This window comes from Erythranthe guttata, chromosome 12, assembly GCF_056151865.1.
Source record: "Erythranthe guttata isolate IM_541 chromosome 12, IM_541, whole genome shotgun sequence".
Lineage (NCBI taxonomy): Eukaryota > Viridiplantae > Streptophyta > Magnoliopsida > Lamiales > Phrymaceae > Erythranthe > Erythranthe guttata.
This window is the reverse complement of record NC_142544.1, coordinates 12,657,997-12,675,408: the sequence shown is the minus strand read 5'-3', so window position 1 is coordinate 12,675,408 and position 17,412 is coordinate 12,657,997. Positions and strand designations below refer to the sequence as shown.

Here is a 17,412-nt window from a genome sequence, read left to right as displayed (position 1 = left end):
CTGTCATGTGTGAAAAATCATATGCATCTTCTCTTACTACTATGGATATTTATATTTCTTATGGGGGGACCACCACCATATTTTTCACATTTTAGATAATCGGAAGAATGTCGCATGTAGCAGGTTAATATTTGTAATCAATGCAGGGGGCCGCCACCCCTTAATCATGCATATGGCAGCCCAAAGGAATGCCCGATGAGGATTATACCGTGTGAATTTTTACCATGGGTAATGTGTATGAATTGTAGAGATTTACCTGGTGTATTTCATTCCAGGTGTAGTATAGTATAAATAAAAAAAGAAGTTAATCACAATAATGTAATCAAAAGCTTAATTGTTAACCAGGCACCAAAATAGATATTTAAATTAAGGGTAAGTTACAATCACCCCTTGAGGTATGGTTAAATTACGAAAACTCCCCTCTTGTTTGGATAATTATAACCACCCCTTTAATTCCTCAAATTTAGCGGAATCTTTGAGATTATATGGAATATTATCACTTTTGTACCCACTTTAGCTCATTCGAACTCTACATTTTGAAGCAATATGATCATAATATGTGTTTTTTGGCTTGTATATATCAGTTTGTGGTGCATAAGAAAATGTATTTTTTTTTACACAAAACGAGTACAAACTAGAGCACATTCCACGAAATCTAGATGATTATGTTGAATTTGTCATCATAAGGGTGGGGGTGTAAGGAAAAATCATAGTTGAGGAGGTAGATGTAATTATCCAAACAAGAGGGGTTTTTTTGTAAATTGACCATACCTCAGGGGGTGTTTGTAATTTACCCTTAAATTAATAATTGAGCTTTTTTTATTGTTTAACTATGCAGGCTACGGATTTGCTAGTCTTATAGTTGTGGCCCATGCTCGTAATTTTAGTTTTAGCCCATCGAATTCTAGAAAACAAAAAGGATTCTTACAGTACTATAATTTGTAGTGGTAAACAAATTTTCCAATATACAATTGTTTTTTTTTTTTTTTTTTTTTTTTGGTTTAGAACCTGAATAAGTACGTTTGTGGGATCCAGATGTATATGAGTTGACGTCCTAAGGTAGGAATAGGTGGGGGATGCTAGGCTGAGGAGATTAGTAGTGTTTCATGGCTTTTGAGATCCTACACCGGGTGAAATACACCGGGTAGATCTTTACCATTCATATACACACAAACATACACACACCCACATTGGTGTGTGTAGATCAACGGTAAAAAACCACCCGGGTGTAGGATAGATAAAACCGTGTTTCATTGCAATTTTTCTATTATAAGGAAATGAATATTTAGTCAACATAAAGGTGTGTGCAATATTTTGTAGACCAGACGAAAAATATAATTAAGTTATTTAAGGCATAAGCTGACAAAATGAGCAAACTGCAAAAATCGTCTATATTTGTAATATCGAAATGCTAAAACACTTTCTATATTATCAAATTGAAATGATATTCATAGTGCAAGTTTTACCACCTTGCATTTTATTTCATTTGTAACTTTTATTAAAAGAAATTCAAAACTCTCTCAAATCGAAACGAACAATTTCGGCAACAATTTAAGGTAACAAATTACTTTAATACATAAATTTAACGTTTTGCTGTTGTTTAGTTTACAAATTACAGCGCTTAGTTTCAACTTTTTTGTTGAATCGATAGAATAAAAAAGGGTTACACCCGCACCCCTGAAATATGTTAAAATAACTTTAAGGTTCATGTGGTATCGATAATTACACTCACCCCCTCAAATATAGTTAGAAACTCTAATAGGATAATGCATTGGTTATGTTATTTCGATAGAGTTCTAACAGACTATTTTTTTTAGCTAGTGGTGGAGACAACATAGAGTTAGAAGGTGACATGGTTTCCCCGACATTTCTTAAATCACCAATAGTTTGTGTTGTTTCCACCACTTCCTGAAGCTAATAGTCCGTTAGCACTCTATTGAAATAACGTATCCAATGCATTATCCCATTAGAGTTTCTTACCATGTTTCAGGGGATGAGTGTAAGTATTGATACTACAAAGACCTTAAAGTTATTTTAGCATATCTCATGGGTGTGGGTGTAATTTACCCAATAAAAAAAGTTGTCAGCTTCATGCACAAAACACGAAAAAAGTAGTTTATTTTGTGATACTAAGCCCAAAACATAACTAATTTTGAAATAATGGTTCGATTTCGTGTAAATCTACACGAAACATGAGCTTCTATTTCGTGTAGACTGCACGAAATGGACCCATTAATACAAATTTCCCTCTGTTTCGTGCTTAGTATCACGAAATGGAGAAGTTCTTTATATATACCCCACTTCGTGTGCAATTACACGAAACTGAGCTTATGTTTTGTTTAATTTTACACGATACACTACAATTTACTTATTTTTATTTTTATTAACTATTATTACTTATGATTATCTATACATTAAATTAATTTGTTTAATGTCTTATTCCATCAATGGCAAGCAAGGTGAAGGCATCTATGCGAGCAGTTGCTTTTGATGTTGAGCACTGAGAACGGGAGCGTATGACTATGTTGGTGCGACAACGGAGAGCTGCGGAGAGAGTTGTTGGAGCTGGTAATGTCGGTTTGGTCATGTCGATGCTGATGTCGGCCCTTCCCATGCTGAGGAGGAGGTGATAGAGCCCGTTTCGGAGATGGATGTTGATGTACCTTGTCGAGGTAGTGGAGGTGGTGGACGTGCAATTGGAGGTCGTGGCGGTCGGAACCGTGCGCTGTTAGATCCTCATTTATTACATGGTCCATTACCGGGTGGCCCACTTATTCACACCTTAATTTCGAGTTTCAAGTCGCACATAGATGCATAAATTTGGGAGGGATTGGTAAGTTAGATAATGTTTTTACTTAATGAATTTAATTGTTACATATTAAGTTAATTTAATTAACTAATATGTGTACTAAATGACTAATTGCAGGAGCGTTTGATTGGACGAGTGGAGTCCCGTATCACCTCCCTTAACAAGTTCACGTACGAAAATATTGATCAAACTTTGGCTCTTGAAAGCATAGATGTGACTGAGGACACTTAATTTCTGCAGCTGATCGGTTTGTTGCCCTTAGCTCTATCCTTCATTTCGGGCATAGATGGTCTGTTGTTGTACGCCTTCGTGGAGCGGTGACAGTCTGAGACAAACATCTTCCATGTGTCGTGGGGAGAGATGGCTATTACTCTCCAATACTGAGAAAGCTTACTGCAAACATGCCTTGTCCGAGATTATGGGCCTAGACGTGGACGAGGTGGATGAGGTATGGAAGAAGGGTGAGACCACATGGAGGATGCTACAACAGCAATTGTTGATGCCTAAGCAGACCAGCCGACGTCGGGTCCAGAAGTTGTTGATTCTTGATCAGACCAGCCGACGTCGGGTCCAGAAGTTGTTGATTCTTGATCAGACCAGCCAACGTCGGGTCCAGATCTATCTGGCATTTTTTATCGAGTCAATTTTATTCCCCAATAAGACGTGTAATAGGGTGAAGTCGTGATATGTGCATATGCTCGAGGATTCCGCACTTGAGAATGTCGGTACATACTCGTGGGGTTCAGCCTGTCTGACCAATTTGTGCAGAGAGTTGGGATATACAACCAAATGCATTCCAAGACCTTGTTTGGGTGCACCACACTTTTGCAGGTAAATTGATATACATTATTTGCCTTTTTTTTCCCTCAATTGTTTGACTTATTTTATTCTATTGTTTATGTAATTTAACTCCAACAGTAACATTATTGTCTCATACCATAATATTACTGTTTGGAACAGTAATATTAGTAATATTGTTGTTCGGGAAAGTAATATTCATAATATTACTGTCCAGGACAGTAATATTACTGTTTGGGACAGTAATATTAATAATATTATTTTTTTGGCATTCAATATAACTATCTCAGACAATAATTTTGTTGTTAACACAGTAATTTAGAGAGAATTTTTTTTTTAAAAAAAAAATAAAAAATCAACGCCGGAGACCGGCAGTCAATGGCGGTTGACCGGCCGAAAATAATTTCAAAAAAATAAAATTTTTAAAAAAAGAAAAAATCAACGCCTGAATCTGGCCGGAAAAAAAAATATTTGAAAAAAAATATTTAAAAGAATTATGAAAGTGGGAGTTAATGTGATGTATTTGTTCTAATTCGGGGTCAGTATGCAATATTGATAAAGTTAAAGTATAATGGATGAAATTGATGCCAATTATATGATAGAAGGTATTTTAGAAAAAGAATAACGTGAGGAATTTATTTGTAAAATTGTTTTTATGTCTGAAACTATGTCCATTTAAGTCCTTTTGGATGCATTTAAGTCCTTTTGTATGGGTGTATTTATCATTTGCCCAATTTTTTTTAGAGGAGGTTGTCTCATAAACCGTTTATTTTATTTCCCTTCCAGTATTCTGCCAGTGTACATACTATTTTGTATTTTGTATTTTGTATGGACGGATATATATATATATATATATATATATATATATATATACACGACAAGAAATGGACCCTGATGAGAAATTTCTTTGGTATTTTATGGTGGCGCATTAGCCTTCTAATTAAAATATATGTAATATTAACATATACGAAAAGACATAATTCATATTTCATTTTTCCGATGTAGATAACGAAAGCTGAACAGAACGATATGGATCCATTATATTCTTCACCTCAATAATTTATTAATTTATTTGTCATTTTCTTGCTTAACTGCCATTGTTTATACACTACTCAAACGCATCAAAGTACGTATAAAATATTCAATATTGTCTACAAAAATAATAATATTATTACTAATTTGGTTTAGATTTATTTATGTAAATAATTCGTCCATCTACTTATGCTTCCATTTATATATGTAAGAAATCAAATTGGTCTATCGGTCGTAGCAAGTCAACTTGTGTCAATTGACCTAAATTCGAAACCCCTTATAACCAACTGTCGCTGGGTCGAGCTTGTCAGTGGTAGTACCATTATTATTTGAAGTGAAATGATGTTTTTTAATAAGTTTACATAACATTAAAATTAAATGTTTAGAAAAATAAAACATTATTTTAGAAATAAACTATTGAAAAAATTACATCGAGAAATTTAAAATTGGAGTGATTTTCAAGTACGTACTTTTTCAAGTGATATTTTCTTTCATCTCTGACGTATATTTTTCCTGAAAAGGATAACATTACATCGTTATATTCTCGAAATACTATTTTTACAAGCACAAATAGATATTAAAAAAGATACATTTTTATTTTTTGAGAAGAAAAAGTGAAAAACAATTATTTTCAACTTTTAAATAATATTCTGGCTTTAAAAAAAGTTGGAATAAAGGGGAAATAATTGAATATGATGTTGCACTTATAACTATCTTTGTCATAAATTGGAATACTATAATGTAATTAATTGATGTTATGCTGACTCTTTGTCTCATAGGCAAGGCAATTATTGGAGTCTGGAAACCTAATCCACTAAATTATGTGTCAACAAGCAATATTTAAATTCATATTTACGATATTTATGATTGCATTTGTATTAGTATTTTCGTATATGGGTCCCGCTTATATTAATATGTATTCATTTCAGCTACGTGGTTTGTGTTTGTAAAGGGTATCCAAATAGACATTTGCATGTTGCATATAGTTCGACGGTTTCTATCCTGCAAGGGATGGCCTATCGATGCGAGCAAATAAGTTTGTGTCAATCGATCTATGTTTGAATTTCTTTGACAACAGTCGCTAGATTAAACTTGTCACACATGATTAGTCTAGTATGATTTACATCTCTAGTATAGTTTGCAAGCTATTATACGAGAGTATAGATTTACCCAGTGTATTTATATGATTGGTTGCGGGTTCCTTCATTATTAAAAACAAAATATCGTTTATCATATATACAAAGCTAAATTTATTTTCCGCACAATTAGTGACGTTGGAATTCCTAATATTAAGTTAGCAAAGTCCCGTAAGGCGTGATCTAACGGTTGGAGTAAGAGTGTTTGTGTCCGTTGATCCAAGTTCGATTCTTCTTGCCAACGGTCGCTTGGTCGAGTTATTATACGAGAATTTATATTTATCTAGTACACATATACGATTGGACGCGAATTCCTTCAATTGCTAAAAAAAAAAAAAAAATTAGTAGCAGAAAACAATCTATCCCTTGTCTAATAAATGTGCAAAAAATAGAGAAACAGGAGTATTTGATTATGTACTTTCTAAAGTTTTTTGTGTACTTTTCTAATGACGAAAAAGTTATGACCCAGCCCATAAAAGTTGACCGGCTTTTAATTAGTTTTTATTTTATAAAGGGGTATTTTAATTTACCCATCAATTTACTAATTTTTGCTACAAGTTCTTCGGATGGTCGAGCTCGGACTCTAGTCGACCGTGACCTTAAGAATTTTACTCGCAGCACAAAATGCACGAGTCATGGTTTACCGACATGCAGATTGCGGTGTTCTCGATCGAACTGATTAGTTCTTAAAAGAGAGTTTAGTTGTGATTCGATTATGAATTGTCACTCCAATTTTCTTTTGATGTACTTCAAAGAGTCTTATTATTCCACATAAAGATCCTTTTTTTCAAGAAAAAAAATAAATTAAAAGATTATTCTTATTTTTATATAATTCTCATCTATGTGAATACTAATATATTTAGTTGCATTGTTATCACTAGGGTGTAAAAGCTCGAGCTCAACTCACCAAAATTTTCAAGTTTGAGTCAAAGTTGGTGAGCTCGAGTTTAAGCTCAAGCTCATCGAACTTTTCATTTGATGAGCTCGAGCTCAGCTTTTTTATTTATTTTCTATTATTTACATAATATTAATTTTAATTTTATTTATAAATTATTTATATGAAAAAAAAAAGTTATAGAATAAAGCATAAATATTTAATATATATATATATATATATATATATATATATATATATATATATATATATATATATATATATATATATATATATATATATATATATATATATATATATATATATATATATGATAGATTGACCGCCAAAAGAATGTCAACCCCCAGCCCAAGAGACTTAAAAAAAAGGAGTACTAGAAGGAGTTTCCCGGCGTTAGCACTCCGACGATCAAGTATGTTGGGTGTTTTCTCGAGAAGAGACTATACATGTAAAAATGGCAAGATAGGTAAAATTCTTAATGCATTCTTGTACCTCAAGACTGCATGCCCTATAGGTAAGACGATGGGTCCCGCTTTCACTTTGCACCCATACCCCTTCGTGGGGGATGTGACCTTCCGGGATTTTTGGTCTCTCAGCGACGAGCGTTAGCGAGCTCTCTTGGTTATGTGGAGTGGGGGCTCGCTCTCTACCAGTTGAGTGCTCGCTTTGGAGGACGGCTCGCTTTGACCCCACATGGGTGGTTCTCCGGTCTTTGTCACTACAAACTTTTTCGTCCATGTTGTCACGTCAACCGCAAAGCTATTCCCATATGTCAGCCACTCATTCCTTGTGAGGAAGGATGATGGGCTAGTGACAGCATCATGGGAGTTTGGGGGCCTAAAATAAGTTGGGTTTTTCCTTACTTGGCTGTATCGGGTAAACTTGCCGCCCCAGATCAACTACGCCTCAGTTCGCTTGTAGACACGAAGTCTATTCGAGCCGAACTTTGTTTTGCAATTTTTTTTTTGAATATTCTAGCTACCAACAGCTACTCCCCCAGTTCGGTGGACAGATAGAGAGCATCTTGGACAAGTGAACTATTTTGAGAAGAAAAAAACTTCAACAACTACTCCCCTAGTTCGTTGGGAAGATACAGAGCATCTTGGACGAACGAACAATCTTGAGAAGAAAAAACTTAAGGAGCTATTCCCGCAGTTCGCTGGGGAGATGGAGAGCATCTTGGACGAGTGAACTATCTTTGAGAATAAAAACTTTGATGGCTACTCCCACAGTTCGCTGGGCAGATGGAGAGCACCTTAGACTAGCGAACAATCGTGACAAGAAAAAACTCCAGTGCTAATACTCCCCCAGTTCGCTTGGCAGATGGACTACATCATGGACGAGCGAACTATCTTAAGAAGAAAAAACTTCAACAACTACTCCCCCAATTCGCTGGGCAGGTAGAGATCATCTTGGACGAGCGAACTATCTTGAAAAGCAAAAACTTCAAGGGGTATTCCCCTAGTTCGCTGGGCAGATGGAGATCATCTTGAACGAGTGAACTATCTTGAAAAGAAAAAAACTTCAATGGCTATTCTCCTAGTTCGCTGGACAGATGGAGATCATCTTGGACGAGTGAACTATCTTCAGAAGAAAAACTCCAACATAGTTAAGTAAATAAATGAACTAATCAACGCAGGTATCAAAAAAATATATAAATTAATTAAAAATAAGAACATTTATATTATTAGAATTAATGTTTTTATTAATAATAACAAATGTATTTATGTTTTAAAAACTAATTGAGTAATTAACACCAATGTATTTAATAGGGGTGGTAAACGAGCCGAACCGACTCGTGAGCTCGATGAGCCGGCACGAGAGAAACTCGAACTCGAACTTGAGTTTTTCGAGCTCAAGCTTGAGCTTTAGCTAGTTTTTAGTTGTTTCTGAGCCCACGAGCCGGCTCGTGAGCCTTATTTATTATTATTATTTATTTTTTTTATATTATTTTTTATTTAAATAATGTATAATAATATCAAATAATATAGAAATAAATAAAAATAAAAAATATATATAATTACAATTCTTTGTTTATTTTGTAATTTTTTAATATAATTTTGAAAATAATAAAATAATAATAAAAAAATATTAAAAAAAACTACAAAATGAGCTTAGGCTCGAGCTCGACAAAATGGCACGAACTCGAGCTCGATCCTAAAAAAACAAACTCGACGAGTTCGAGCTTGACAAAATAGACTCGAGCTCGAGACTGCCAAAAGAGGCGAGCTCGGCTCGTGCACACCCCTAGTATTTAGGATAAATATGCTAATAAGTTGGTAATCAGGTGCAATTAGTTAAAATCATCATTTTATATGCTACTTAACAAAATGGTGTTAATTATACAAAATCCTATTTTCAACTCTATATTTGGTAGGAAAAATAGAATTTGGTGGAAAAAAATAGGAAAATGGTGGACTGGTGGGAGATGGAAATTCTTTCACCAAAACAATTGGTGGAAAAATATGATTTGAGTATATGGTGATATGGTGGTTGACCACGGTGGGAGGCTAAAACCAAATATCCATAATTTTAGGTGTAATGGTGACATAGGAATTTCGGATAGAAGGCTAAAAATACTTAAATTAGATGAAAAAATGACGATATAGCGATCGATCGGAGATGCTCTTAGGGTGTAAATCCTCTGGTATATATATATTTTTTATAGGGGTAATATGCTATGAGCCCCTCAAACAAAACCTAATTTGAACTATCAAATTCATTTTTTTAAATAAATTCTTACATTGAAATAATATATGAGCCACATCCTTCATTTTTTTTATCCCTATCTTGCCATTATACTCTAAATTCTATAACCTACACATTCACGTTTTTTTTGGTATTCTCTCACGTTCTTTCTCTTTCTCTCCATCTCTCTCACACGCTCTCTGTATCACTTTTTCTTTCTCTTTTGTTTTTTTTCTCTCTCTCACCTCTCTATCTCTATATCTCTTTATTGCCAATTTATTCAGTAGTAGACGGTGGCGGTGGGGGCTGGTGGTTGAGGCAGCGGCGCAGGGCTGTGGTTGAGATGGCTGGGCCGCAGGGGTTTTGGTGATGGCGGCGGTGGAGGCTGTGGTGGGTCGAGGCGGCGGCGAGGGGCTATGGTGGTCTCGGCGGTGTTGGGGGTTTGTGGTGGTCTCGGCGGTGTTGGGGGGCTGCGGTGGTCGGCGATGTTGGGGGGCTGCGGTGGTTGGCGGTGTTGGGGACTGCGGTGGTCGGCGGTGTTGAGGAGCTGTGGTGGTCGGCGGTGTTGGCTCCTAGGGTTTGACGGCTGCTGTGTTTACGACTAGAAACACGACTAGGGTTGGCGAAATTGGGTGTTGTTGGCTGCTAGGGTTTGGTAGTACACCGTAGTAGACGTATATAGTACACTGTAGTATAACATAGTCTACATGGTATACTACAGTATTGACAACAAATAAATTAAAAAAAAAAATTAAAATATATGTAGCTTGAATTAACAAAAACGAAAAATAATTTTTTTTTTCGTAATTTTCAGTATAATGTAGGATTTGTTTTTTAATAATAGTATAAAAATTATAGTACACCATAGTATATTTAAAATTTGCTGAATTATTTAACAATTTTTTTCCCCATAATTTTCAATAAAATATAAAAAATAAGGAAAAAGAACTGATTATAATAATGTAGAAATGTTTAGAGTGAAAATTTAAAAAATAAAGATGAGTGAAAGGGCATCTTCGGAATAAATTTTATAAATGATGTGAAGCAAATATTTAGTTGAGCTTGTCATTTAGTTCTAATTAGTTTTATACGAGGTTCTCTAAAATAATCTCTAATTATTAACCACTACTTTAATTAAGAATTATTTTAATTAAGTGTGGCTGTGAGACGTCTATAGGGATATGCCGTAAACTAATACTATAAGGGCATCTTCCACCCTACACCATTTCCTATATTTTACACCTAATTTAGGTGTTTTTAACCTCCCAGCACAAATCACTAAATCGCCATTACAGCTTAAATTATGATGATTTGGTTTTAGTCTCCTATTGTGGTCAAAACCTATATCACCATATTACCAAATCCTATATTTTCACCAAATTTTTTGGTGAAGAAATTTACATCTCCCACCCTTCCACCATTTTACTATTTTTTTCACCAAATCCTATTTTTCTTATCAAATATAGAAATTAAAATAGGATTTGGTGTAATTAACACCATTTTATAATTAGCATATAAAATTATTATATTAACTAATTTTATGTGATTACCAATTTATAAACATATTTATAGAAAATATATTAGTGTTAATTAATGAATATGATAATATATAAATATATTAGTATATTAATAGAAAATAATAATAATAATAATAATAATAATAATAATAATAATAATAATAACAATTATTATTATTATTATTATTATTATTATTATTATTATTATTATTATTATTATTATTATTATTATTATTATTATTATTATTATTATTATTATTATTATTATTATTATTATTATTATTATTATTATTATTATTATTATTATTATTATTATTATTATTATTATTATTATTATTAAATAAATAAATATATGTTTGGCTCTAATAAGTTATATGTTTAAACAATAAATATATTTATTATCAAAAAACAATTAAAACATAACATTATAACGTCACAAAAAAATTACAAGACAAATTATATAAATGAAATACACATAAACTACTTAGTTAGCATTAAGTTATGAAATTATTTTTATTAATTTTGTTGTAATATTTTTATGCATTAAGTTATGAAATTATGTTTATGTGTGATTTTATTATATGTATAATAATTTACGTTGATTTTCATTCATGTTTCAATAGTTTTTTTGAAATTTATCACAATTTTAAGATTATATAATTAATAATTTTTTTACTTATAATCGGATCTATAATCAATTTTTTTTAAATTAAAATAGACTAAAATTATGATTAACATTAAATTTATAGTTTTGTGATCTATTTGGTAAAATACCATGGGAGACCAAACCAAATGCTATTCTCTGTAAATAGGAAAAATGGTGAAATATTATTATTTTATTATTTGGTGTAAAATCTGATGGAATTGGTGGGAGACTAAATACACCATTTTTTTCACCAAAAGTAGTGAAATCATAGAATGGTGTGCTAAGGGTGGGAGATAAACCCATTTTTTCACCACAAAAAATAGGATTTGGTGAAAAAATAGTGATAACGTTGGAAGATGCTCTAATGATAATCTGTAGAAAAAAAGAATAAAAGAAAAGAAAAAAGGAAGGAGGAAACCGGACAGTTGTTGACTTATTACAGTGAAAATAGGAGTGTGAATAGCATTAGTGCCGTTGATTATCATTCCCTTGTGCAATAAATACAAGCCACTTCACTTTTCACTCAGTAAACAAACATGGTGGCGCGTACCCTAACAAAAACCCAATGCTAATGTGCACAGATCCACACCATTGGGCGCAAGTTAGCCGCAACCACTGACTGAAAACAACCTTGAATTATTTGTTGAAAGGGAAGCATTATATTATAGTATTAGTAAACTGTAATAGTTGTTGTTGCTGTTGCTGTTGCAGCTGCATAATCATTGAGTTGGTGCCTACCTTCTGTTCCTTTATACCATCACTATGTATGTATTAATCTTCTTGGCTTTTGTCTACAGTACCTAATTCCATCTTGGTCCAATTTCTTTAAATTAAAGAAAAAAAGAAGCAACAAAACAAAAAAACCCACAAGTTTGTTTGTTGTCATTTGAGGGTTGGTGGTGGTTGTGTGTCCATTTGCGTTGAAAAAAATATATACTTGTTTTTGAATGGGGATTGCTCCAGATCTGTTAGAGAGAGAAAGAGAGAATGGGGTTTTAGTGATAGAAATGGTGCTTCCTTTGCTTTAGTCTTTCTTTTCTGCTTCTTTCTCCCTTTGTCTAACTCTCAAGTTGAGGAGAGACAATTTTAGTGCGTACTCCACTTTTTCTTTTTTCTTTTTGCTGTGAAAGCTTTTGCTTTTTTGCTTGCTTGAGGGTGTTAATTAAGCTTTAGGATAAGCCCTTTTTTTGCTCTTCAGTCGTGCACATTTCAGAAATAGAGAGAGAGAGAGACAGAGAGCTTAGTAGAAAAACAAAATCAAAGAAAGCTGCAAATAATTAGTGGAAATGATGACAGCTTTTGGGAGCAGTGTCCGAACTAGCAACACTTGTAATTCTCTGCTCAAACAACTTCAGGTCTCTCTCTCTCTCTCTCTCTCTCTCTCTCTCTCTCTCTCTCTCTCTCTAGCTTAAATGGTGTTTGGAGAAGAAACAGTTTTCTTCTTGTTTAATTTCAAGTGGTTTCTTGTTTCTGTTTCCCTATTATCTACAAGATATTTATTTTTTCAGTATAGAACTTGATTGATTGGTTGAGATTGCAGTAAATGTTTTATCTACAATATTCATTAGTTCATCTCTTTTTTCACTATGTTTTCTTCTTAACTTAATGTGTTATGAAACCTTCCCCATTAAATTCGGACTATTAAATGGTGATGTTTTACACGAAATTGGGCTTTCTTCGTGTTTAACGGGTTTTTTTCCAAAAAAAAAAAAAACCCGAAAAAGGTCTAGTTGCATATTTTATTTTGTGTTTGAATGTTATAGTTTTGTAGTATATTGAGGTGAGAAATATGTTTTATTTGAGCAGCAAATATGGATTGAAATTGGGGAGAGTGAAGCTGAGAGAGAGCGGATGTTATTGGAGATCGAACAAGAATGCTTAGAAATTTATCGAAGAAAGGTTGACGAGGCTGCTAATGCAAAGGCTCGCCTTCATCAGTCAATTGCTGCAAAGGAAGCTGAGATTGCAATGCTTTTGGCAACTCTTGGTGAAATCAATGTTAATTCCTCGGTAATTATACTTTCTTTCGCAATTCAAACAATCGTGAGCTCTATAGTTTTTCTAATCGTTCCTCTGTTCTTTCTACTGTTGTATTATTTAACATACTTTGTAGAGTACTTAGATATTTTTCTTCTGTTCTATATTGAGTCATTTATTTCAGTGAGAAGTTTTGGATTTAAGCGAGTCTGCAAATGCATACGAAGATGCGCATTGAAGTCTTAAATTGTTCGTATGGTTAGATAGTTCTGAAGTTAAATTGTAGATTGGTTAATGAATATAAATTATAAATCCACCATTAAAGGAATCATAAAAGGAAAGAGAAAAGTTGAATCTTGAAAATGGTCCTATTGTCTCGTTCTTCCCATTTTCCTCATAAATTTTAGGAAATACTTTAATTGAGTTTCGTGTCTTGTGCATAAGAAAGACACTGAAAAGCTGTTGTTGCTCGCTATTTTGTTTACTTTCTTTGCACTTTTGTCTCATAGTATGTCGAAAAGAACACGTATACACTTTAGTTTCTAAGCAAAATAGTGGTATGTTTTTACGACGTTTCGGTAATTGCGACTGCCAAGTTGACTTTGATGGGCTGGAATTATTTCCCGATCAACGTAGTTATATTTGTAAGAATGCGGTGCTGCGTATCTTCAAATTCAAGAACACATGAAACGTATCAGCATCGTTTGGTAAATTTAGTTGCTTTATGACATAATCAATTATTTAAATAATATTGGGTATTAGATTGCCATATCATCATACTTTAAATGATTGAAATAAATGATTGCCAACCAAACGAGGCGTAAGAAATTACAAACGCCTATGGATTAAGGGATTGATTTTTATGAATAGTATTATATTTCTCGGCAAGATCTTTCATTTGACAGTTGGACTTGGTCTCTGATATTACCCATATCAACTTGACAGGTCAACTCGGACAAGACTGCAAAATCTTTGAAGGGACAGCTGGCCTCGGTAACCCCATTAGTGGATGACTTAAACCTTAAAAAAGAGGAAAGAATGAAGCAATTTGCAGATATTAAGTCGCAAATCGAGAAGATAAACGGTGAGATTTCTGGATACGGCAACATTGTTAGTTCCGTAAATGCCTTAAATCTCGAAGGACAAGACTTATCACTAAGAAAGCTCGTCGAATATCAATCAAATCTCCGTGCCCTCCAAAAGGAAAAGGTATGTCAAGTTCTGTATTGGAAAACAGTTGGCCGACAAATAAGTCGAATTTAATAAAAAATGTCAAAAACTTTATGATTTGCAGTCTGAACGAGTCCAGAAAGTTTTGGATTATGTGAACGAAGTGCATGCATTGAGCAGTGTCCTAAGTGTCGATTTTGGCAAAACCGTGAGCGATATTCATCCGAGCTTGCATGGGTCGAGCATGGAGCATGTCACAAATATCAGCGACAGCACATTAGAGGGGCTCGATCAAGCTATTCTTAGGCTAAAAGCAGAGAAAAAGTTTCGGTTTCAAAAGGTATTGTTTTTACCACTAGAGTAATTTTATGAGTTTATTGCAATTGGTACCCCTTAAGATTTAAATTTGTTTTAGCAATTAGTACCGTTGTTTAGGGTGTTTTCTGCTAAAAAAAATAAATCTCAAGGGGGTTTTTGTCAATAAAATAACATGGGGTGGTATTTTAGCAATTCGACATAACACAGGGGACCGGAGTGCAATAAACCCGGAATTTTCGTATTAGATGTTTCAAATTCTTGCTTATGATATATATTATTTCTGCAGCTTAAAGACACAGTTGGGTCACTATTCGAACTATGGAACTTGATGGACGTACAAAAAGAAGAGAAGCTCTCGTTTTTGAGAATTACGTCGGTTGTTAGTTCATCAGAATCGGAAATCGTCCAACAAGGCGCTCTTTCACTGAATGTCATTGAAAAGGTATTTTTTCGGAATACATATAATTTATTTATCTGTTCTTTTTCACAAAAGTAATATGAAATATAAAATCCAATGGCAGGTGTCAGTAGAGGTTGAAAGGCTTACGAAATTGAAAGCAAGCCGAATGAAGGAACTTGTTGTGAAGAAGAGGTCGGAGTTGGAAGATATATGCTCGAAAACTCATATTCAACCTGATCCAAACACAGCCGATGATAACACAAATGCTATGATAGACTCCGGTAATTAATTATGTCTTTGAAGCCCCGTTTATTTAAAAAAAAAGAAAAAAAAAAGAAAAATAAAGAAGCTATTATTTTTTTTTTGGCAGGTTTGGTGGATCCATGTGAACTTTTAGCAAGCGTTGAGGCGCAAATATATAAAGCCAAAGATGAAGCTTTGAGCCGTAAAGAAATAATGGATAAGATAGACCGCTGGCTTTCTGCTTGTGACGAGGAAAAGTGGCTCGAAGATTATAATCACGTAAGCCTAAAAAAAATCGCATAATGAAAAGCTAATTTACTTAAAAATTATAGCATTTAATAATTTATGTTTATTGATTTTCCAGGATGAGAACCGTTACAGTGCTGGAAGAGGTGCGCACATAAACCTAAAGCGCGCGGAGCGAGCTAGAATTACCGTAAACAAGATCCCAGGTACATTTCTTCTTCGGACCCTTTAATGAAATCTACTTTTGCATGAGCTGGTCATAATTTCTGGGAGTTTATTGCAATTAGTACCCCTGTGTTATATCGAATTGCTAAAAATACTACCCATGTTATTTTATTGGCAAAAACACCCCTATGATTTAATTTTTTTAAAACAATTGGATCATGGGGGGGGGGGGGGGGGGGGGGGGGGGGGGGGTTGCTGATAAAATAACATGCGGTTATTATTTTAGCAATTGGACATAACACCAGGGGAACCGAGTGCAATAAACCCTAATTCATGGAAATTATAACAAGCTGTGATTTTTACAGCGATGGTGGATAGTTTAATTAGCAAGACGTTAGCGTGGGAGGAAGAGAAACGTAAACTTTTTCTCTATGATGGGGTGAGTTATTTAAATTTATTTTTAGAATACGTATGCAAGTATCGAGTACTCTTGTAATAATGCTCTGATCGTTTTATTTGCATGCAGGTGCGCTTGGTGTCAATACTAGAGGACTACAAACGAGCTAGACATCACAAGGAAGGAGAGAAGAAACGAGCTAGGGTAATTTCTACTTTATCTTTTATCTGTGTTTTTTTTTTATTTGTAATTTATAACCATTAAAACAATTGTTCTTACAGTAGTTATGTTCTTGTGGTATTTCGATCTTTTTTTGATTTTAGGACCAAAAGAAACTCCAAGATATGCTGCTTACGGAGAAAGAATCTATGTATGGATCAAAGCCAAGTCCGAGGAGAAGCAACAGTTTTAGGAAGCCAAATGGATACGGGTCGTATGGAAACGGGTCGGTGACTCCCTCGCCCCGTAGGAACTCAGTCGGGTGTTCAACTCCAGAGCTGCTCACACCGCGCTCTTATTCCGGCCGACAAAACGGATATTTCAAAGAAATGAGAAGACTTTCGACCGCTCCTTTAAACTTTGTCGCAATTCCAAAAGAAGATACCATTTCATTTTCCTCGGTTTATGGTTCCGAGCCCGAGTCTCCTCCTCAAAGCTGAATTAATTAGTGAACGAAAGGTTAAAAGGCGGCTGGCTGACACACACACTTGAAAAAGAAACGAGGTTTCGTGATGATTTAGTTTGTACCATATGATTATTGTGAGTTGATAGGGGATAGGCAAATTGCAAATATTGTGTTGGGAGTAGGGAGTTAAATTAGTTACAGTTTGTGGCATTTAGATTTTTCATGTTTTTTGCATTTGTATATATTATGATTGCTGTTGAGTCTGTAATTTGATGTGTAGCCATACATGATGAGTTGATTTGCTTGTTGCATTTTCAAGACATAAATAATTTGTTTACCTTTGTCCGAAA

General features: G+C 34.1%; 1 protein-coding gene across 1 annotated transcript; it reads left to right on the top strand.

Moving 5' to 3' along the window:
• The first annotated feature begins 11,933 nt into the window (after window positions 1-11,933).
• LOC105954270 (65-kDa microtubule-associated protein 6) lies at window positions 11,934-17,412 on the top strand. Its single transcript, XM_012977945.2, has 11 exons — window positions 11,934-12,876; window positions 13,328-13,531; window positions 14,444-14,707; window positions 14,793-15,008; window positions 15,273-15,428; window positions 15,508-15,667; window positions 15,757-15,908; window positions 15,994-16,081; window positions 16,406-16,479; window positions 16,567-16,641; window positions 16,761-17,412. The coding sequence occupies exons 1-11, from the start codon at window positions 12,808-12,810 to the stop codon at window positions 17,094-17,096; spliced, it is 1,794 nt and encodes a 597-aa protein (XP_012833399.2). The 5' UTR covers window positions 11,934-12,807; the 3' UTR covers window positions 17,097-17,412.